The sequence below is a fragment of the Heptranchias perlo genome, chromosome 39 (assembly GCF_035084215.1).
Source record: "Heptranchias perlo isolate sHepPer1 chromosome 39, sHepPer1.hap1, whole genome shotgun sequence".
In the NCBI taxonomy this organism is placed as follows: Eukaryota; Metazoa; Chordata; class Chondrichthyes; order Hexanchiformes; family Hexanchidae; genus Heptranchias; species Heptranchias perlo.
This window is the reverse complement of record NC_090363.1, coordinates 5,240,292-5,264,727: the sequence shown is the minus strand read 5'-3', so window position 1 is coordinate 5,264,727 and position 24,436 is coordinate 5,240,292. Positions and strand designations below refer to the sequence as shown.

General features: G+C 44.3%; 2 protein-coding genes across 2 annotated transcripts; one reads left to right on the top strand and one right to left on the bottom strand.

Annotated features, from left to right (window-relative positions):
- Positions 1–2,766: 2,766 nt before the first annotated feature.
- On the top strand, positions 2,767–4,000 carry LOC137304908 (histone H1-like). Its single transcript, XM_067973697.1, has one exon. The coding sequence runs from the start codon at positions 2,869–2,871 to the stop codon at positions 3,475–3,477; it is 609 nt and encodes a 202-aa protein (XP_067829798.1). The 5' UTR covers positions 2,767–2,868; the 3' UTR covers positions 3,478–4,000.
- A 5,158-nt stretch (positions 4,001–9,158) lies between these two features.
- On the bottom strand, positions 9,159–9,534 carry LOC137304907 (histone H4-like). Its single transcript, XM_067973696.1, has one exon. The coding sequence runs from the start codon at positions 9,526–9,528 to the stop codon at positions 9,217–9,219; it is 312 nt and encodes a 103-aa protein (XP_067829797.1). The 5' UTR covers positions 9,529–9,534; the 3' UTR covers positions 9,159–9,216.
- Between the last annotated feature and the right edge of the window lie 14,902 nt (positions 9,535–24,436).

The following is a 24,436-nucleotide window of genomic DNA, read 5'->3' as shown; positions in this document are numbered from 1 at the left end:
GGTGAGCAAGAAAGATAGAAAGAGAGAGATAGAAGGAGAGTATGTCAGACTAAACTGATGCCACACTTGTTGCAGGTTTAGTTGGTGTTCAAATTCAAGCAGCACATTAAGCTAAGAGAGAGTCCTTCCTCATCTTAATTTGAGTTTTAAAAATATGAATTGCATTTCAAAAACAAACAAAGCCTCTAATTATTTTTGATTATCACCTATGTTTATCGATAGTAAGAAAATTTAAACCTTCTAATTACTGACACCTATGCATCATAGAGAGGGACAGGGATGTTGGCAGAGAAAAAGAGAGGCGGATAGAGGGAGATAGATTTGTGGATACATGTCTGGGACCCAATCTTAAAGACACCAATTTTAATGTTTGCAGAGACCTCATAAAGTTACAAAGCAGTACAACTAGAACTGGGATCCCACTACCTCATCCCCAACTCCAACCCTGATATCAGGCCCATGCATTCCTCCTCCCCTCACTGCCGACAGACACCGGCAACTCAGCTGAGCCCCACATTCTGCCCACTAGTTCAGCCAAATTCCAGGCTCCCCCTCCACAATTTCACTGAACCACAGGCTCCTCCCCTAACAGTAATGTCATAGCAAAGTATGCTCAAGCTGCCAAATTCCAGCAGCTCCACTATCAAACCACAGGACCTCCAAACCTGTGCTGTCAAAGTGCAAGAGCACACCGTGCAGCTAAGCTCCATTACTTCTGCCAAGCAGCGCTACATAGCAGCAATCTAACTCCAAGTTCTCCACCTTGACTCATTCAATCACTGTATATCAGGGCCTTGATGGCATCTCTGCAATACACAAACGTTCCCCCCTGACTCATTGAGTAGAATGGACCTATACTCTCTGGAGTTTAGAAGAATGAGAGGTGACCTCGTTGAAACATAGAAGATTCTGAGGGGGCTTGTCAGGGTAGATGCTGAGAAACTGTTTCCTCTGGCTAGAGAGTCTAGAACTAGGGGGCATTGTCGCAGGATAAGGGGACGGCCATTCAAGACTGAGATGAGGATGAACTTCTTAACGCAGAGGATTGTGAATCTTCTACCCCAGAGGGCTGAGGGTGCTGATTCATTGAATATATTCAAGGCTGAGATTGATAGATTTTTGGACTTTAGTGGAATCAAAGGATATGGGGATAGGACGGAAAAGTGGAGTTGAGGTCAAAGATCAGCCATGATCTGATTCGAGGGACCGTATGACCTACTCCTGCTCCTATTTCTTATGTTCTTATGTTCCTGAGATCTCTGTTGCTCATAATCTTGATAAGGATACTGTTCAGCAATTGTAGAATCTGAGCAATGCCACGGGGCATCTGCTAGTTTACATATAAATTCGAAGTGTTCATTATGAATACTTGTGACCGGTGAAAAAATAATGTATTTAAGTAACATTAAGGCACTTCACTATTGTAGAAACGTTCTGATCCAGATTGTTAATCGTTTATAATAATATATAAAAAGATCAGAACTGGAGTTTCTCACTCAAGAAGTAGACATGGTTGGGGTAACCCTTGATGTATTTAAAGGTTAAAAATAACGAGGAGAGGAATTCTATCACTTTGTAAAGCGATGCATATTTGGATAGAAACACTGCAAATGCGGTTTGTGAAGCGCATTGAATATTGCCTATTGTCCAACTGACGTGATGCCACTACTATAATGTGATGTTTAGCGAAGAATACCATTGGTTTCTCTTGCCTACCATTCCAAACCTCCTATCATTTCCTTATTGTGATTCTGGAACTAGTAGCCCTGTATTTCCTTTTCACTTGATATTGTGTCATCAACTGTCCGGATTTCAATATGCAAATTCAACCTTTTATTACGTGTTAATTGTGTTATTGTGCCAATAGTTACAAGGCCTTTAAAATTGGAACATTGGAATGAAAACATATATTGCCACTTTCATTCTGCAGCAAATGGACTGCCAATGATTCGCTTACCGTTACACTTCTGGAATACATATAAAACAAATAAATGAATGACATTTTAAATCAGTGGGTTAGTTTACGAGACCCACACCAATTGCTGAGTGAGTTACCGAGCTTATATTTAGCTCAAAATCAGAAAATGCTGGAAACACTTAGCAGGTCAGGCAACATCTGTGGAGAGAGAAACATGATGTTAACGTCTCAGGTCAGATCTCAGTCATCGATCTGAAACCTTAACTCTGTTTCTCTCCCCGCAGATGCTGCCTGACCCGTTGAGTGTTTTCAGCATTTATTTATTTTTCGTTTTAAATTTCAGATTTCCAGCACCTGCAGTATTTTGATTTTTTTTCGTTATACTTAGGGGCTGATTAAGAATCATAATTAGTTTGATACTAAAGCAGGAATTTTTGCCCTTTGAAACGAGAGACATTGTACAATTTCAGGATAAGTGATGAGCAGCAAATCAGACCTCATTTTCATAGAATGATACAATACAGAAGGAGGCCGTTCGGCCCATCGTGCCTGTGCCCGGATAAAATTTAACATGTCCTGCCTGCCATTTTAAAATTCTGTTTCTCTAGAAATGAACCCCAGTAATTTGTTTGCATTCTTTATGGCTCTTTATAGCAACATATGGTGCTACGCTGTAGCGTTGTGTGCGCTGTGTTTTGTAAACAATTTTACAACACCAAGTTATAGTCCAGCAATTTTATTTTAAATTCACAAGCTTTCGGAGGCTTCCTCCTTCCTCAGGTGAACGTTGTTGGAAATGAAGACAGACAGAGAATAAATAACCCAGGGCTGGGGGCGTGGCCTAGCGGGAGCTTGACTCTACCTCGTCCGCCTTTCGCCCTTATATAAAATGTCGCCGCCGCGGCTCCGCCACATCTTTGCGCGACGTCCATGAGCTTGGACTTTGCTCAATGGCCGATATCGTCCCTGCGAAAGCCGATGTCTCCGCACCCACTCCTCCCGATGCTGCCGCTGTCGTCGCCGCTGCCCCGGCCGTGCCCCCGGGAGCCGCCAAGAAGAAGGCCGCTTACCGGCCGCAGAAAGGCGCCACCGCGGTGGCCGAGCAGATCCTGGAGGCGGTGGCCGCCACCAAGGAGCGCCAGGCTGCCAAACTGGGCGCCGTGAAGAAGATCATCTCGGCCTCCGGCTACGAGGTGGAGAAGAGCGGCGTTCGGCCCAACCAGTCGGCCAGTGCCCTGCCCAACAAGGGCTCCCCGGTGGAATCCGGCGCCGGCCCCGGTCCGTCCTCGGCCTCCGTTCTTCTGAACCAAGAGAAGGAGGAGGAGGAGGAGGAGGTCGAGGACTGGACCAAAGGAGGCGCCAAGAGGAAACGACGAGCCAAGAAACCGGCCCAGAAGAGAGCGGCGGCGGAAGCCAAACTTGCCCACAAACCCGCCAAGAAGCGAAAAGCCGCCAAAAAGTTGCCGGCGGTCAAGAGCCCCCGGAAGGGGAAAGCGGCCAAACGTCCCGCAGTATCCAAGGCCGTGGGACGTAAGCGACGGGCCCCGAAGAGGAGGTAGACGGGACAGGAGCGGCAAACCATCTGAACACAAAAGGCTCTTTTCAGAGCCACTCACAGATTTCCAATAAAAGAAGCTAAAGACATCGAATAATGTCCCCACCACTCACTCTTCACCGATTTTCACTTGAACTGTATCACATTTTGTCGGTTGTGTCTAATTATTAATGAACCTATAACCGCATCACTTTTATGTGACGAAATGTATTCAGCATTTACTTGGGAACATTGTTAAAAAGAAAAAGAGTTGAATTTACATAGCGCCTTTCACGACCTCAGGACGTCCCAATAACATAATTAAAACCAATAATTAAAATAAATTATAATTTATGGTCCGTACTTGGTTGCAACTCGGATATTGATTCTTCCAATAGTTCATTTGCAACCCCCTAGTCAGTGAAGATGTCCACAGACAATAGAAATAATCTTAATGTGGGGATTTTCTTATAAAAGATCTGGAATATTGGGCACTGCTACAAGAGAATTGATTGACAATCACGTCGAAATAAACCTTTTCGTTATCTTCAAACGTACTCCGGCGTGAAATGGGTCAATTCTTAAAATTTGGATTTTTTTTTTGACAATTGAGCACAGAGCCAACCTATTGAGATAGTTTAAATTTAATTAATGAAAAGTGCGATTTGAACCTGAAGTTATACTGCATTGTTTTTCTTGGTCATTTTTCTGAATCAATTGTTTGAAATTTCAGGACCCTTGGAAGCTGAGTGCGGGAAGAGTGATGTTTCAACATTTGCTTGCTAGTCAAATGTTCCCGGACGTCGCACAAAAATTGAAGGCCTGTACCATTGAGGATTAGTTTAATATCGGACACCTCGGTCAAGTAGGCAGTAAAGGAAAGGGCGAGGTAGATCGAGCAGTAGTGGTTAGCTGACACCAAAGATAATGAGGTGTTTCTCAAGAAGGTTGAAGGGATAATGTGCAACAAAGATAGGGAATCGCCTCAGGTATCAAAAAGAAAGCAAAAATTGAGACAGAAAATACTGGAAATATACAACAGATCAGCATGCAACTGGAGAGAGAATATGGGGTTAAACGGTCAACTTGTCTTTTCAAAGTAGCAATAATCCGGATAACTGGAGATAAGCAGCAAATGTAAACAAAAGTTTATCAGCTGCACTGAACATAAATATGAAAACCAGAAGACCGCCACTGAATTTGTGTTCTGCCACCAGAACTGAAAGGTTCCAACTATCAGGAAAGACTGAACAGGCTGGGGATCTTTTCTCTAAAAAAGAGAAGGCTGAGCAGTGACCTGATAGGGGTCTTTATAAGATAATTAAAGGGTTTGATAGGTTAGACATAGAGATAATGTTTACACTTGTGGGGGAGACCAAATCTAGGGGCCATAAATATAAGACAGTCTCTAATAAATCTACTAAGGAGTTCAGGAGAAACTTCTTCACCCAGAGAGTGGTTAGAAATTGGAACTCGCTCCCACAAGGTGTAGTTGAGGCGAATAGCATAGATGCCTTTAAGGGAAAGCTAGATAAACACATGAGGGAAAAAGGATTAGATGAAGTAGGGAGGGAGGAGGCTCGCATGAAGCATAAACATTGCATGGATCAGTTGGGCCGAATGGCCTATTTCTGTACTATATATTCTATGTAATTCAATGTAAGGTCATCTCATGCTCCGGGTTAGGTGATTACTGACATTGTTGACATTGAACCAAATGTTTCCCACTGCTGATTGGAAATGATGTAAGGAATCTTACAACACCAGGTTATAGTCCAACAGTTTTATTTTAAAATCACAAGCTTTCGGAGATTATCTCCTTCGCCAGGTGAGTGAGTGAAAGGTTCTCAAATCGCATATCTTATATTAGGCTGGGACACGCTCACACCAATCAAAGGTGTCGTTGGTGTTCAGACAGGTTAGCCACGGAAAACAGTACTGAATACACAATGGGTCAGATTACAAAGCCAGAGAGAGAAAGAGACCCGAAAGGCAGAGAGAGAGAGAGAGAGAGAGAATGTCCCGTTGTATTAAAAAGATAACTTTTTTTTTCTCCCTGCTGGTGGGGTTACGTGTAGCGTGACATGAACCCAAGATCCCGGTTGAGGCCGTCCTCATGGGTGCGGAACTTGGCTATCAATTTCTGCTCGACGATTTTGCGTTGTCATGTGTCTCGAAGGCCGCCTTGGAGAACGCTTACCCGAAGATCGGAGGCTGAATGTCCTTGACTGCTAAAGTGTTCCCCGACTGGGAGGGAACCCTCCTGTCTGGCGATTGTTGCGCGGTGTCCGTTCATCCGTTGTCGCAGTGTCTGCATGGTCTCGCCAATGTACCATGCTCCAGGGCATCCTTTCCTGCAACGTATGAGGTAGACAACATTGGCCGAGTCACAGGAGTATGAACCATGTACCTGGTGGGTGGTGTCCTCTTGTGTGATGGTGGTATCTGTGTTGATGATCTGGCATGTCTTGCAGAGGTTACCGTGGCAGGGTTGTGCGGTGTCGTGGACGCTGTTCTCCTGAAAGCTGGGTAATTTGCTGCGATCGATGGTCTGTTTGAGGTTGGGTGGCTGTTTGAAGGCGAGTAGTGGAGGCGTGGGGATGGCCTTAGCTAGGTGTTCATCGTCATCGATGACATGTTGAAGGCTGCGGAGAACATAGCGTAGTTTCTCCGCTCTGGGGAAGTACTGGACGACGAAGGGTACTCTGTTGGTTGCGTCCCGTGTTCGTCTTCTGAGGAGGTCTATGCGATTCTTTGCTGTGGCCCATCGGAACTGTTGATCGACAAGTCGAGCATCATATCCCGTTCTTACGAGGGCGTCTTTCAGCGTCACATCAGGAAAAGGAAAATACAAAAGATAACTGGCTACAAGCTTGACTTCAACAAATAGAAATTCGCTCACAATATATCCTTCATCAACATAGCAGAGTACATATCTTTAAGAAATTAAGTAGACCAGCAAGTAAGGACATTTGAATTAGTAATTTGTATTTAAGAAGTCCAAACCATTAAACAATTGAAATACCGTTAACATTAGTGACACGGTAGATTAATTTGGAACATACCATCAGGCAACTTTCTTGCTACTTTCTCAAGTGTAACATGAAACAACAAAAACTTTAAATCAATTGTTCTTGGGATGTCGATAATACCAGCAAAGCTGTACTTATTGCCCATTCTTCGATCACCTTCATAAACTCTTGAAGTTCTTGTGTTAGGCAAGAAATTCAAACATTTTGATCCAGCAACAAAGGAATGGCGATATGTAAAGAAAAAAAAGTATCGCATTTACAAAGCCCTTTACATGACCTCAGGACATCCCAAAACCCTTTACAGAAAATGAAGTACTTTTTGAAGTGTAGTCACTGTTGTAATATAGGAAATGCAGCAGCTAATTTGCAAGATCCCACCAACAGCAATGTGACAATGACCAGATGCTTTGTTTTTTAGTGTTGTTAGTTGAGGGATAAATATTGGCGAGGACACCGAGGGAGAACTCTTCTGCTAGTCTTCGAAATAGTGTCATGGGATCTTTTACATCCACCTGAGAGGGCAGTGTGTGACCTGGAGGGGAACTTAGAGGTAATGGTGTGCCCATGTTTTTGGTGCTTTTGTCCTTCTTGGTGTCAGAGATTGAGAGGGTGGCAGGTACCATCGAAGTAAGCTTGGTGATTTGATGCAGTGCATGCAGTAAATAGTGCATACTGCAGACAACTGTGTGCCAGTGTTGGAGGTGGTGAATATTAAGTCCATTGCCATGGAAGCCAGGCATGTGGACTTCAATGTCCTGGATGGTGTTGATCTTCTTGAGTGTTGCTTCAGCTACCTCCATCCAAACAAATGGTGAGTATTCTATTAAACTCCAGACTGACTTGATCTATGTAGATAGTGGAGAGTCTACTGTGCTCTTGTAGCTACAATGTAGATGTGGCTGGTTCACTTAAGCTTTTGCTCAATGGTGATTCCCCCACCCCACAACCCAGGATGTTGATGGTTGGGGACTCGGCCATGGTGGTTCATTTGAAGTTCAGAGCGAGGTGTTTGGTTTTGTGTGTGTCAAGGATGGCCATTGCCTGGCACTAGTGTGGTACAAATTTAACCTTCCACGTGTTAACCCAAGCCTGGCTGTTTCCCAGGTCCTGCTTTAGGCAGTTGTGGGCTGTTTCATTATCAGAGGGGTTGTGAATGGAACTGATCACTGGAGAATTGTCAGCAAACAGTTTCACTACTGACCTTGTCAAGAAAAGGTCATTGATAACGGGGCTGAAGATGGTCAGGCCAAGGATGCTGCCCTGAGGAATTTGCAGTCATGTCCGAGAGCTATGGTGATTGAAATAGAGATATGATTGGTGAAGGCCATTGTATAAGATATGACTCCATCCATTCAAGGCTTGTCCCCTTGATCCCTCCGATCTCAGTTTGTTGAGGGTTCCTTGGTACATCGAATGCTGCCTTGATGTCAAGGGCAGTTACTCTCACTTCTATCGTGTCTTGCTAGTGCACCAGGCCAAAATTCATAATGCATTCTTGATGGTAGGAACCAATTTACTGAGCGATATCCCATTAACACTTGGGGAAAACCCTTGAAAAATAAAGCAAGATATTTTCCAAAGTGCAAAGGCAAGTAGAAATCTTCGATATAAACTCAGTCACCTTTTACCCTGGTTTAGAATAGTATACATATTAGAACAAAATACACCTGGTGGTCAAGGATTTTAAATGACTATCACATTATATTGTTATCTTAAGTTATAGCAGCTGTCAATAATGATCTCTCCTCAGGGTGGGCAAGGCCTTATTATATTAAAGTTTAGCTTCTACCATCAAGCCTCTGCAGTTAAAGCCATTTCCATGGTGAAGATTGCCGAGTCAAATCGATCGATTATAATGGGAGTTGGAACCTACATTGTAGGAATGTTAGAAAACCTGACTTGGTTGGGCTCGGGTTATGTGTCTCCTTTTGATATGCCCGGACTGACCTTCAAATTTCCACTTGTTACTTGCAATACCCAACTCCATTTTTGTTGCATTTTCTTAGATTCAATAGCGAAATGGCAATGTCAGCGATGCGGTTCAACGTCTACAGTGTTGGTTCTATAAAAAAAGCCTGTAATTCCAACTATACTCATTTAGGTGTCTTTAAATAAGGTTTTTTCCAGTCACTCTTACCATCTTGGAGCTTTGGATTTATAATTCCTAGTCAGTACTGTTGTGGTTTATTAAGTTTGTCCTTTCCAGTTTGACAATTTGCTGCTGAAAGCATAGCACTCAGTCACCGTGGCCAGCTCGCAGAGAAATGCTGGTGCCCAACAGCCGATCCCAAAATCTTAAGAACCTACTTCTGCCACACAGCCCATAATTGAATGAGCGCAGGACTGTCAGAAAACTAATCCTTAAATCAGTAAATATAATGTACACCATCAGGCAAGCACCTTCATTGTCACCAGTTAAGGTTTAAAGTGAACCCCTTCCCCCACTGGTATCCTATTATGAAATGTAATTATATAGTGTAACCTACATTAGTTCTCTGCTTTTGCCTTGGCCGACCTGCAATTTTCTGTCAATTAGGGTTAATGGACGGAAAATCGCGCACTGAAGAGTGGAGCAGAAAATCTAATGTAAATAAATCCGATACTTTTCCAAACCACCCATGAGTTATAAAATGTTAAATGAAAAAATAACCAGTTACATATCTTTTGAAGGATATTTTGGTGGTTCTTAAAAGAACCTTTGGTTTGTTAATCAGTATTTTTTCCGGCTATCTTTAACCACCGAACCCATAAAGGGTGCGTCCCTGGCGTTTCAGCGCATAGACCACGTCCATAGCCGTTACTGTCTTACGCTTGGCGTGTTCCGTGTAGGTGACCGAGTCCCTGATGACATTCTCGAGGAAAACCTTCAAAACTCCGCGGACTTCTTCGTAGATCAGACCAGAGATGCGTTTAACACCCCCGCGGCGAGCCAGGCGGCGAATAGCCGGTTTAGTGATACCCTGGATGTTATCTCGGAGCACTTTGCGATGCCGCTTCGCTCCACCTTTGCCAAGTCCTTTACCACCTTTGCCTCTACCTGACATTGTTCACTATTACTCCTATAACAAGCAAAGATAGTAACTTCAGCCCGGTTTTTTATACCATTTGCGCGGACCTGGGTGAAGAACGGCGGAAGGGGTGGCGCCCGAGTACATCACGTGACTCAGTTTCTGCACCCCCCCCCCCATCAGTTTTAAACCAATCTATCCGAATGTAAGTTTAAAGGTAAAGTTGGGTACTTTTCATTGCCTCGCGAAAAAGGAAAACATACTTCTTTGTACTTATATGTAGTTTTTTTTGCAATTATGCATTATTAGTCACAATTAAAACAAAAAATAGTTTCTGTTGAACTATCATAGGTTATTTCAAATAACCTGGGTGGAAAATGAATCATTCTTGGGGACCAAATATATTTCCTCTGCTTTGTCAGCAATCTATTAAATGTAGGATGAATTTACACTACAAGTTTATCAGAAATTGCTTTGCTAAATTGTGAAAAGAAAGGGCTTGGATTTATACAGCACCTTTCACGACCTCAGGACGTCCCAAAGGCTTCATAGCCTTTTGAAGTGTAGTCATTGTTGTAATGTAGGGAAATACAGCAGTCAATTTGCACACAGCAAGGTCCCACAAACAGCAATGAAATAAATGGCCAGATAATCTGTCTTTAGTGATGTTGGTTGGGGGATATATATTGGCCATGACACTGGGAGAACTCCCCTGCTCTTCTTTGGATAGTGCCATGAGGTCTTCTACATTTACCCGAGAGGGCTGACGGGATTTTGGTTTAACGCCTCATTCCAAAGATGTATAAAATGGTAATCAGATCTGCAACTGACTCCAGAGGAAAGCGGACTCTTGACTCCCTGGAGGGATAATCTCAAATTGCTTTGATTTCACATCACATGGACTGTAAATTCAGCACGCTGTCAAAGCTGGTTTGTAAAAGTACCCTGGGTTCTAGTGGATCCTTTGCGTACTTTTGTAAACATATCTGACCTCAATTTAGATGTTTAGAGAGCAGAGATTCTCCCATCTCCAAATTATTTTAATTTCTAATTTTTGGGATAGACTTCTGCCCATGCCTGTATCTCTCTTCTAAACTAGTCAAACTTACGCCCAAGCCAGAGCTGAGCAGTGCCTGGCTGAAAACCGAACCACAGCCACCATTCTCAGATCAATGACTCCAGTGTACATACAACATTGATGTAACAGTGAATTTAAAATCATCAGTAAGTAACCTAAGATGAACTTTGAGACTCACCTGGTCACAGTTAAATTGGAAACTTGGGAGCAGAACTATACTTCACTGGTTCTACCTGCATCCACACATGCAACATTTCTGAGAAAACAAAAAATGTTGTAAGCCACATGAACCATCACACAGTTTTACATATACCCTTAAGCATAATCTGATTATAATGCTGCTGTGGAGGAATATCAATGGATATACATCTTTTAATATCCATGGGCATCACGTCATTACAATTTCAACCATTTCCTGGACAATAAAACCAAAAAAACCACAATAAAATTGTTTCAAGTATCAGTCATAGCTCAGTGGGTAGCACTCTCACCTCTGAGTCATGAAGACTATGGATTCAAGTCCCACTCCAGAGTCTTGAGCACGTAATCTAGGCTGACACTCCCAGCGCAGCACTGAGGGAGTGCTGCACTGTCGGAGGTGCTGTCTTTCAGGTGAGAGATTAAACCGAGGCCCCGTCTGACCTCTCAGGTGGGTGTAAAAGATCCCACGGCCACTATTTCAAAGAAGAGCAGGGGAGTTTCCCTGGTGACCTGGTCAATATTTAACCCTCAACCATCATCACTAAAAACAGATTATCTGACTGGTATCTCATTGTTGTTTGTGGGAGCTAGCTGTACACAAATTGGCCGCAGTGTTTTCTACATTATAACAGTGACTACATTTCAAAAACCCTTAATTGGCTGTAAAGAACTTTGGAATGTCCTTTTCTTTTCAATTGAACATAACATTTTTGATGGAATGCAACCCTAATCATTTCAATATCATAGAGTGAAATCAGAATATAATGGATGAAATGTGTCCATCTCCCCTTCTTGCATTCATTCGATTCCTAAGATGGGTGATTCCCCCAGCCATTCCAACAGTTATCCCGTCGCTCTTACATCTACAGTCTAAAGATAAAAGATGTTACCTGTCAAATTATCCATCAACCTGCAAGTACTGGGCTTATCCATGATGGCCAATGTATTGTTTGAAATGGCCGTTTTGGTGGTAATCTTGTTAGCTATATTATTCAATTGTGGGACTCTGTTTTTACTGATTCATTTGTCATTCTTGGCCCCATTGTTCCCCTGATCTTGTATGGAAATCCCATATCCTTTAACTAAAGTTGGCTCCAAGAAGCTTGGCTTCCTCTTTTGAGCTAAGCAAGAACAACAACAACTTGCATTTATATAGTGCCTTTAACGTAGTAAAACATCCCACGGGAGCGATTATCAAACAAAATTTGACACCGAGCCACCTAAGGAGATATTAGGACAGGTGACCGAAAGTTCGATCAAAGAGGTAGGTTTAAAGGAGCGTCTTAAAGGCGGAGAGGTTTAGGGAGGGAATTCCAGGGCTTAGGGCCCAGGCAGCTGAAGGCACGGCCGCCAATGGTGGAGTGATGGAAATTGGGGATGCGCAAGAGGCAAGAATTGGAGGAGCGCAGAGATCTCGGAGGGTTGTAGGGCTGGAGGAGGTTACAGAGATAGGGAGAGGCGAGGTCATGGAGGGATTTGAAAACAAGGATGAGAATTTTAAAATCGAGATGTTGCAGCACCTGGAGCCAATGTAGGTCAGCGAGCATTGGTGGTGATGGGTGGACGGGACTTGGTGTGAGTTAGAATAGAGTTTGGCGGAGACCAAAGACAAGCAATTCTTTCCCTGAACAATCTCTTAGCTATTACAGTATCATAATATCATAGTAGGTACAGCATAGGAGGAGGCCATTTGGCACATCATGCCTGTGCCGGCTCTTTGAAAGAGCTACCCAATTAGTCCCATTCCCCAGCTCTTTTCCCATAGCCCTGTAATTTTTTCCCTTCATGTATTTATCCAATTCCCTTTTGAAAGTTACTATTGAATTTTCTTCCATCACTCTTTCAGGCAGCGCATTCCAGATCATTACAACTCGCTGCGTAAAGAAATGATTCCTCATGTCGCCTCTGGCTCTTTTGCCAATCACCTTAAATCTGTGTCCTCTGGTTACCGACCCTCCTGCCACTGGAAACAGTTTCTCCTTATTTACTCTATCAAAACCCTTCATGATTTTGAACACCTCTATCAAATCGCCCCTTAACCTCCTCTATTCTAAGGAGAACAACCCCAGCTTCTCCAGTCTCTCCAAATAACTAAAGTCTTTCATCCCTGGTACCATTCTAGTAAATCTCCTCTGCACCCTCTCTAAGGCCTTGACATCCTTCCGAAAGTGTGGTGCCCAGAATTGGACACAATACTCCAATGACGCCTAACCAGTGTTTTATAACTTCTTTGCTTTTGTACTCTATGCCTCTATTAATAAAGCCCAGGATCCCATATCCCTTTTTTAACAGCCTTCTCAACCTGTCATGCCACCTTCAAAGATTTGTGTACATACATCCCCAGGTCTCTCTGTTCCCGCACCCTCTTTAGAATTGTACCATTTAGTTTAGATTGCCTCTGCACATTTTTCCTACCAGAATGTATCACTTCACACTTCTCTGCGTTAAATTTCATCTACCATGTGTCCGCCCATTTCACCAGTCTGTCTATGTCCTCCTGAAAGTCGGTTAATATCCTCCACATTGTTTACTACATTTCCAAGTTTTGTGTCACCTGCAAACTTTGAAATTATACCCTGTGTACCCAAAGCCTAAGTCTTTCTGACGCTTAAATACCCCGGCCACCTTTCTACAGTCTCGAAAAAAGATACAAAACAAATATCCTGCCATTTGTTAGGTGTTCCACCTTTCACCTCCAGCCTCCTCTTTCTGCCCTTCTCTATTTTATTGCACCATCTATGGTCATTGCTCCTCTGCTATTTCCTTTAATGATATGGCCTCAGTTCCAAATACAGCATTCTATGTACCACTCCAGCTTCCTTGCATTCTCAGTGTTGAAGTTAACTTTTCCACTCCAACTCACTAATAAGTTTAATGAGTCCAAAACTAAGGGAAATAAATATAAAATAGTCGCTTTTAACTCCAATAAGGAATTCAGGAGGAACTTCTTTATTTTAGAATGTGGAACTCACTACCACATGGAGTGGTTGAGGCGAATAGCACAAATGCATTTAAGGGGAAGCTAGATAAACACATGAGGGAGAAGGAAACAGAAGGATATGCTGATAGAGTATAGGTAAAGCGGAGTGGGAGGAGGTTCGTGTGGAGCTTAATCACCGGCATAGATCAGTTGAGACGAATGGCCTGTTTCTGTAAATTCTATGTAATTTATTGAATCATAGAATGATACAGCACAGAAGGAGGCCATTCAGCCCATCGTGCCTGTGCCGGCTTTTTGAAAGAACTATTCAATTACTCCCACTCCCCTGCTCTTTCCCCACAGCCCTCTAAATTTTTACCTTCAAGTATTTATCCAATTCCCTTTTGAAAATTACTATTGAATCTCCTTCCACCGCCCTTTCAAGCAGTGAATTCCAGATCATAACAACTCGCTGCGTAAATATTTTTTTCCTCATGTCGCCTCTGGTTCTTTTGCCAATTACCTTAAATCTGTGTCCTCTAGCTACCGACCCTTCTGCCACTGGAAACAGTTTCTCCTTATTTACTCTATCAAAACCCTTCATGATATTGAACACCTCTATCAAATCTCCCCTTAACCTTCTCTCCTCCAAGGGGAAAAATCCCAGTTTCTCCAGTCTCTACACCTCTTTCATCCCTGGTACCATTCTAGTAAATCTTCTCTGCACCCTCTCTAAGGCCTTGACATCCTTCCTAAAGTGCGGTGCCCGGAATTGGCCATAATAATCTAGCTGGGGCCTAGCCAGTGTTTTATAAAAGTTTTGCATAACTTCCTTGCTTTTGTACTCTACGCCTCTATTCATAAAGCCAAGGATCCTGTATCCCTTTTTAAGAGTCTTTTCAACTTGTCCTGCCACCTTCAAAGACTTGTGCACATACACCTCCAGGTCTCTCTATTCCTGCACCCCCTTTAAAATTGTACCATTTAGTTTATATTGCCTCTCCTCATTGTTCCCACCAAAATGAATCACTTCACACTTCTCAACGTTAGATTTCACCTGCCATGTGTCTGCCAATTTCACCAGTCTGTCCATGTTCTCCTGAAGTCTTTCACCATCCTCATCGCTGTTTGTTACATTTCCGAATTGCATGTCATCTGCAAACTTTGAAATTATACCCTGTATACCCAAGTCCAGGTCATTGATATACATCAAAAACAGCAGTGGTCCCAACACTATGTAATTCTTTTTTGTGATGTCAAAACTGTAGAATAAGTATCATAATAGGTACAGCACAGGAGGAGGCCATTCGGCCCACCGTGCCTATGCCGGGTCTTTGAAAGAGCTATCCAATTAGTCCCATTCCCCTGCTCTTTCTCTATAGCCCTGTAAATTTTTTCCCTTGGAGTATTTATCCAATTCCCTTTTGAAAGTTACAATTGAATCTGCTTCCATCACTCTTTCAGGTAGTGCATTCCAGATCAGAACAACTCGCTGCATAAAAAATGTTTCCTCATGTCGCCTCTGCCCCTTTCACTGATCATCTTAAATCTGCGCCCTCTGGTTACCGACCCTTCTGCCACGAGAAACAGTTTCTCCTTCTTTACTCTATCAAAACCTTTCATGATTTTGAACACCTCTTTCAAATCTCCCCTTAAGTATGGATCATGAGGTCAAACAGAAACAAAAATGATGGACAAGCTAAAAATGTGTCCATAAGCACAATGTATGAATAAGATATAGATGCTTAACTCTGGCATTTACAAACACAAATCTAATTTAGGAAATAACGTGTTTGGGGTCATCAAATAGGAAGGATCAGACAGGGGACAAATGCGAGGCAGTCTTAGATGAGTTTGCACATAGCATGGTAAATAAGGTTGGTGAGCTGCAGGCACAAATCGCCGCATGGGACTATGATATAGTGGCAATAACAGGGACCTGGCTCAAAGAAGGGGAGGATTGGGCACTTAATATTCCTGGTTACAAGGTATTGAGGAGAGATAGGGAAGGAAAGAAAGTGGGGGGTAGCAGTACTGATCATAGAAACTATTATAGCACTGGAAAGGGATGATGTAGTTGGGGGGTCAAAGACAGAATCTATTTGGTTAGAATTAAGGAACAATAGAGGAGCTATTACACTACTGGGTGTATACTATAGGCCACCAAATAGTGGGAAGGAGATAGAGGAGCAAATTAAGTAGGCAAATTACAGAAAGAAATAAGAATTATGCAGTAGTAACAATGGGAGACTTCAATTATCCCAATATAGGCTAGGATAGTAACAGTGTAAAGGGCAAAGAGGGGGAGGAATTCCTGAAATGTGTATAAAAGAACTTTCTTGATCAGTGTGTTTCCAGCCCAATGAGGAAGGAACCAGTGCTGGACCTAATTTTGGTGAATGAAGTGTGGCAAATGGAGCATATTTCAATGGGGGAGCATTTAAGGAACAGAGACCAATATCATCAGGTTCAGAATAGTTATGGAAAAGGACAAGGAACAATCAAGTGTAAAAATACTTAACTGGAAGAGGGCTAATTTCAGTGAGTTAAAAAGGGATTTTGCCCAGGTGGATTGGAATCAGAAATTGGTAGGCAAAACAGTAATTGAACAATGAGAGGCCTTCAAGGAGGAGCTGGTTTGGATACAGAGTAGACACTTTCCCATGAGGGGGAAAGGAGCAGTTTCCAAAGCTGGAGCTCCCTGGGTGATTAAAGATATAGAGATTAAAATGAAACAGAAAAAGGAGGCTTACGATAAATGTCAAGCTCATAATACAGTAGAGAACCAGGCTGAATACAGAAAGTACAGAGCAGACCTAAAAAAGGGAATAAGAGGGGCAAAGAAAGAATATGAGAATAGATTAGTGGCAAACGTAGGAAAGAACCCAAGAGTCTTTTATAAACATATAAATAGTAAAAAGGCAGTCAAAGGAAGGGTGGGACCAATTAGGGACAAAAAAGGAAATCTTGTGGAGGTAGAGGGTATGGCTCAGGTATTAAATGAATACTTTTCTTCACTAGAGATGCAGTAAAGGAGGAGGCAGTGACGATATTGGATAGGATAAAAATAGATAAAGAGGAGGTACTTAAAAGATTGGCAGTACCCCAAGTAGAAAAGTCACCCGGTCCAGATGGGATGCATCCTAGGCCACTGAGGGAAGGAAGGGTAGAAATTGTGGAGGATCTGGCCACAAACTTCCAATCTTCTTTAAATCTGGGGACAGTGCCAGAGGACTGGAGGATTGCAAATGTTACACCCCTGTTCAAAAAAGGGGAGAGGGATAAACCCGGCAATTATAGGTCAGTGGTGGTGGGGAAACGTCTAGAGACAATAATCTGTGACAAAATTAATTGGCACTTGGAAAAGTATGGACTCATATATGAAAGTCAGCACGGATTTGTTAAAGGAAAATCGTGTTTGACTAATTTGATTGAGTTCCTTAATGAAGTAACGGAAAGGGTTGATGAGGGTAGTGCGATTGATGTTGTGCATATCGACTTTCCAAAGGCATTTGATAAAGGACCACATAATAGACTTATTAGCAAAATTAAAGCCCATAGGATTGAAGGGACAGTGGAGGCGTGGATTTAAATTGGCTGGGGGACAGAAAACAAAGAGCAGTGGTGAACAGTTGTTTTTCAGACTAGAGGGATTACATTTTGGTAGGAAGAATAAGGATGCCACATATTGCTTGGATAATAAGAGTCTAAATGGGGTAGGGGAGCAGAGGGATCTGGGGGTACAGATACACAAATCACTAAAAGTAACAACGCAAGTTAATGAGGCCATAACAAAAAGCAAACCAAGCACTGGGGTTCATTTCTAGAGGGATAGAATTGAAAAGCAGAGAAGTTATGTTAAACTTGTATAGAACCTTGGTTAGACCATATTTGGAGTATTGTGTAGAGATCTGGTCTCCGTATTATAAAAAGGATATAGAGGCACTGGAGAAGGTGCAAAAAAGATTTACTGGGATGATACCAGAACCGAGAGGTTATACCTATCAGAAAAGATTGAGCAGGCTGGGTCTCTTTTCTCTGGAAAAGAGAAGACTGAGGGGTGACCTGAGAGAGGTCTTTAAGATAATGAAAGGGTTTGATAGGGTAGATGTAGAGAAGATGTTTCCACTTGTGGGGGAGACCAGAACAAGGGGCCACAAATATGATAGTCACTAATAAATCCAACAGGGAATTCAGGAGAAGCTGCTTTATCCAGACAGTGGTTGCAATGTGGATCTCATTACCACATGGAGTGGTTGAGGTGATTACCATACATGCATTTAAGGGGAAGCTAGACACACAGAGGGAGAAAGGAATAGAAGGATATGCTGATAGGGTTAGATGAAGTAGGGAGGGAGGAGGCTCATGTGGAGCATTAATACCGGCATGGATCTATTGGGCCGAATGGCCTGTTTCTGTGCTGTACATTCCATGTAATACAGTGGTGTTTCACAGGGGTCAGTATTAGGACCACTGCTCTTTTTGATATATATTAATGAGCTGGACTTGGGTATACAGGGTATAATTTCAAAGTTTGCGGATGACACGAAACTCCAGATCATAACAACTCGCTGCGAGAAAAAATGTCTCCACATCTCCCCTCTGGCTTTTTTGCCAATTATCTTAAGTACAGTATAATGAAGGATTGAAAGTGCCAAGTGCTTTGCCCCTTAAAACTGACGTCCGATTTCTCTTAAATGACGTTTCAATATAATTCCAAATATATATTTTTAACAAATACCATCAGGATATCATTATAACAGTGGGTGTTACCGCGATTCCCCTGTACAAACCTTCTTATCAGTTTAGAAGTTTCGTCAGTCAGTCTGGCTTGGTATCTGGGGAAATGTGTTACAGCACAAAATGCATTAACATTGAGGTCGTTTGCACAAATATTGTGTTTGGGAAATTGGTTATGGTGCCAGGCACCGGATTTTACCGACACCTCTGGGGTCCCAGCAAGGTCGTTCCTGCTGCCAATTTTCAAGAAAACAACACGTGACACAAAGCAGCCGGCGGGGACCTGGCGCTGGAATTAGAATTCGCCCGGGTCCAGGCTGGGTGCGGCCGGTGGGGGCGGTCGCTCGGACTGTCTGCCTCTCTTCCGCGGAATTCTCCGCGCCCGGGTGGCCCTGGAGAGGGAGCACGCGGCGTCTGCCGGAACGCTTGAGGCTTTCCGGGACCGGTGGGCACCGCAGGGGCTGGAGTGCATCCTGGATAAAAATAATAAAATCTTAGTTTGACACTTGGTTTTGGTTTTTCTTTGGGTTTTTTGTACGTAAGAAAAAAAAAAGAATTCGCCCGGGATTGAAAAAGAAACGGGAATTATTGAACACTGGACAGCGGGGATCTGTGTTCCGACAAGAACGGTGTAGCTACTCGAATATCGTCGAAATTGTGATTACGAAAATGCATTACTTAAAAAAGAGCCTTTTATTGTTCAATCCCTTGGTGTTTTTTCTATATATAATCCTGGCCTTTAGCCTAATTGTTTACTGTAAGCATTAATTGATGCAGTTTGCCGCCTTATCAATAGGTCACCTCTAAATTTAAAGACATTGTGGCGGTGAACCGGGCCCCACCCTTCCCGCCAATTACAAATCCCTCCCGCGCATGCGTCAGACAGCGTCGTGTTCATTGGTTGAAATTCCACGTTCTGATTGGATGACGCTGGCATTTTTTCAATCCCTTTATGCAAATTCAATCATGACGTCACAACAGTGCCGTTAGGCGGCGCGAGATTTGAATTTTCAAATCTGGCAGAAGAGCGAGCTAACGGTTTGAAACCGTCACTAACCCTAATATCCTCAAATTATAATGCTAAAATCTTCATAATTGCAGCTAAAATGCTGATAAGGGAAATTTGACAACAGTAGGCCCTTATATTTTATATTAAGAGGCAGTAAACTATTAAACAGCGCCCGCGGTTCGATATCTTGTGCTGTTTATGAGTGAAGCTGGGAGTCAGAACCCACCAGAGATTTGGGCAAAAGCAAAATACTGCGGATGCGGGAAATCCGAAATACGAAACAGAAAGTGCTGGAAAAGCTCAGCAAGTGAAGCAGCACCTGTGGAGAAAGAAAGTTAACGATTCAAAAGGTCGAATTATCGAAAGGTCATCGACCTGAAACATTAATTCTTTCTTTCTCCACATGTGCTACCTCACTTGCTGAGTTTTTCCAGATATTTGTGCAAGGTCATCTTCCGTGTGGCTACACTGCCTCTGGAAATTTGTTTTGCTGATGGAAATCAATGGAAGACTGCAATAAACTCCATCTTTGAACATCGTTTTTTAAAATTCATTCATGGGATGTGGGCGTCGCTGGCGAGGCCGGAATTTATTGCCCATCCCTAATTGCCCTTGAGAAGGTGGTGGTGAGCCGCCTTCTTGAACCGCTGCAGTCCGTGTGGTGAAGGTTCTCCCACAGTGCTGTTAGGAAGGGAGTTACAGGATTTTGACCCAGCGATGATGAAGGAACGGGGATATATTTCCAAGTCGGGATGGTGTGTGACTTGGAGGGGAACGTGCAGGTGGTGTTGTTCCCATGTGCCTGCAGCCCTTGTCCTTCTAGGTGGTAGAGGTCGCGGGTTTGGGAGGTGCTGTTGGCGAAGCCTTGGCGAGTTGCTGCAGTGCATCCTGTGGATGGTACACACTGCAGCCACTGTGTGCCGGTCGGGAAGGGAGTGAAAGTTTAGGGTGGTGGATGGGGTGCCAATCAAGCGGGCTGCTTTGTCCTGGATGGTGTTGAGCTTCTTGAGTGTTGTTGGAGCTGCACTCATCCAGGCAAGTGGAGAGTATTCCATCACACTCCTGACTATTGGCGGTTTTAGCAGGCCTAAAAATGGATAAATCCCCAGGCCCGGACGAAATGTATCCCAGGCTACTGTGTGAGGCAAAGGAGGAGATTGCGGGGGCTCTAACACATATATTCAGAACCTCTCTGGCCACAGGGGATGTGCCAGAGGACTGGAGAACCGCTAATGTAGTACCATTATTCAAGAAGGGGAGTAGGGAAAAACCGGGGAACTACAGGCCAGTGAGCCTAACATCAGTGGTAGGAAAATTATTGGAAAAAATTCTGAAGGACAAAAGTAGTCTCCACTTGGAGAAGCAAGGATTAATCAGGGATAGTCAACATAGCTTTGTCAAGGGAAGATCATGTCTGACTAATTTGATTGAATTTTTTGAGGGGGTGACGAGGCGTGTGGATGAGGGTAACACAGTGGATGTGGTATACATGGATTTCAGTAAGGCCTTCGATAAAGTCCCGCACAGGAGACTGGTCAAGAAGGTACGAGCCCATGGAATCCAGGGTGCCTTGGCACTTTGGATACAAAACTGGCTTAGTGGCAGAAGGCAGAGGGTGATGGTCGAAGGTTGTTTTTGTGACTGGAAGCCTGTGGCCAGTGGGGTACCACAGGGATCGGTGCTGGGTCCCTTGCTGTTTGTGGTCTACATTAACAACTTGGATATGAATGTAAAAGGTATGATCAGTAAGTTCGCTGATGATACAAAAATTGGTAGGGTGGTAAATAGCGAGGAGGATAGCCTCAGTCTGCAGGACGATATAGATGGGTTGGTCAGATGGGCGGAACAGTGGCAAATGGAATTTAACCCGGAAAAGTGCGAGGTGATGCACTTTGGAGGGACTAACAAGGCAAGGAAATACACAATGAATGGGAGGACCCTAGGCAAGACAGAGGGTCAGAGGGATCTTGGTGTGCAAGTTCACAGATCCCTGAAGGCGGCGGAACAGGTAGATAAGGTGGTAAAGAAGGCATATGGGATACTTGCCTTTATTAGCCGAGGCATAGAATATAGGAGCAAGGAGGTTATGATGGAGCTGTATAAAACACTGGTTAGGCCACAGCCGGAGTACTGTGTGCAGTTCTGGTCGCCACACTACAGGAAGGATGTGATCGCTTTGGAGAGGGTGCAGAGGAGATTCACCAGGATGTTACCAGGGCTGGAGCGCTTCAGCTATGAAGAGAGACTGGGAAGATTGGGTTTGTTTTCCTTGGAGCAGAGGAGGCTGAGGGGGGACATGATTGAGGTGTACAAAATTATGAGGGGCACAGATAGGATGGATACTAAGGAGCATTTTCCCTTCGTTGAGGGTTCTATAACAAGGGGGCATAGATTCAAGGTAAAAGGCGGGAGGTTTAGAGGGGATTTGAGAAAGAACTTTTTCACCCAGAGGGTGGTTGGAGTCTGGAACTCACTGCCTGAAAAGGTTGTGGAGGCAGGAACCCTCACAACATTCAAGAAGCATTTGGATGAGCACTTGAAATGCCATAGCATACAAGGCTACGGACCAAATGCTGGAATATGGGATTAGATTAGACAGGGCTTGATGGCCGGCGCGGACACGATGGGCCGAAGGGCCTCTATCCGTGCTGTATAACTATGACTCTATGACTTGTGCCTTGTAGATGGTGGAAAGGCTTTGGGGAGTCAGGAGGTGAGTCATTCACCGCAGAATACCCAGCCTCTGACCTGCTCTTGTAGCCACAGTATTTAAGTGGCTGGTCCAGTTAAGTTTCTGGTCAATGGTGACCCCCAGGATGTTGATGGTGGGGGATTTGCCGATGGTAATGCTGTTGAATGTCAAGGGGAGGTGGTTAGTCTCTCTCTTGTTGGAGATGGTCATTGCCTGGCACTTGTCTGGCACGAATGTTACTTGCCACTTATCAGCCCAAGCCTGGATGTTGTCCAGGTCTTGCTGCATGCGGGCTCGGACTGCTTCATTATTTGAGGGATTGCGAATGGAACTGAACGCTGTGCAATCATCAGCAAACATCCCCATTTCTGACCTTATGATGGAGGGAAGGTCATTGATGAAGCAGCTGAAGATGGTTGGGCCTAGGACACTGCCTTGAGGAACTCCTGCAACAATGTCCTGGGACTGAGATGATTGACCTCCAACAACCACTACCATCTTCCTTTGTGCTAGGTATAAATCCAGCCACTCGAGAGTTATCCCCCTGATTCCCACTGGCTTCAATTTTACTGGGGCTCCTTGGTGCCACACTCTGTCAAATGCTGCCTTGATGTCAAGGGCAGTCACTCTCACCTCACCTCTGGAATTCAGCTCTTTTGCCCATGTTTGGACCAAGGCTGTAATGAGGTCTGGAGCTGAGTGGTCCTGGCGGAACCCAAACTGAGCATCGGTGAGTAGGTTATTGGTGAGTAAGTGCTGCTTGATAGCACTGTCGACGACACCTTCCATCACTTTGCTGATGATTGAGAGTAGGCTGATGGGGCGGTAATTGGCCGGATTAGATTTGTCCTGCTTTTTGTGGACAGGACATACCTGGACAATTTTCCACAGTGTCGGGTAGATGCCAGTGTCGTAGCTGTACTGGAACAGCTTGGCTAGAGGTGCAGCTAGTTCTGGAGCACAAGTCTTCAGCACTACAGCCGGGATGTTGTTGGGGCCCATAGCCTTTGCTGTATCCAGTGCACTCAGCCGTTTCTTGATATCACGTGGAGTGAATCGAATTGGCCGAAGACTGGCTTCTGTGATGGTGGGGATATTGGGAGGAGGCCGAGATGGATCATCCACTCGGCACTTCTGGCTGAAGATGGTTGCAAACGCTTCAGCCTTGTCTTTTGCACTCACGTGCTGGACTCCACCATCAACGAGGATGGGGATGTTTACAGAGCCTCCTCCTCCCGTTAGTTGTTTAATTGTCCAGCACCATTCACGACTGGATGTGGCAGGACTGCAGAGCTTTGATCTGATCCGTTGGTTGTGGAATCGCTTTGCTCTATGGCATGTTGCTGCCGCTGTTTAGCATGCATGTAGTCTTGAGTTGTAGCTTCACCAGGTTGGCACCTCATTTTTAGGTACGCCTGGTGCTGCTCCTGGCATGCTCTTCTACACTCCTCATTGAGCCAGGGTTGAACCCCTGGCTTGTTGGGAATGGTAGAGTGAGGAATATGCCAGGCCATGAGGTTACAGATTGTGCTGGAATACAATTCTGCTGCTGCTGATGGCCTACAGCACCTCATGGATGCCCAGTTTTGAGCTGCTAGATCTGTTCTGAATCTATCCCATTTAGCACGGTGATAGTGCCACACAACACGTTGGATGGTATCCTCAGTGCGAAGATGGGACTGCGTCTCCACAAGGACTGCGCGGTGGTCACTCCTACCAATACTGTCATGGACAGATGCATCTGCGACAGGTAGACTGGTGAGCACGAGATGAAATAAGTTTTTCCCGTCGTGTTGGTTCGCTCACCACCTGCTGCAGGCCCAATCTGGCAGCTATGTCCTTCAGGACTCGGCCAGCTCGGTCAGTAGTGGTGCTGCCGAGCCACTCTTGGTGATGGACATTGAAGTCCCCCACCCAGAGTACATTCTGTGCCCTTGCTACCCTCAGTGCTTCCTCCAAGTGGTATTCAACATGGAGGAGGACTGATTCATCAGCTGAGGGAGGACGGTAGGTGGTAATCAGCAGGCGGTTTCCTTGCCCAGGTTTGACCTGATCCCATGAGATTTCATGGGGTCCAGAGTCAATGTTGAGGACTCCCAGGGCCACTCCCTCCTGACTGTATATCACTGTACCGCCACCTCTGGTGGGTCTGTCCTGCCGGTGGGACAGGACATACCCAGGGATGGTGATGGAAGAGTCTGGGGCCTTGGCTGAAAGGTATGATTCTGTGAGCATGGTTATGTTAGGCTGTTGCTTTACTAGTCTGTGGGACAGCTCTGCCAATTTTGGCACAAGTCCCCAGAT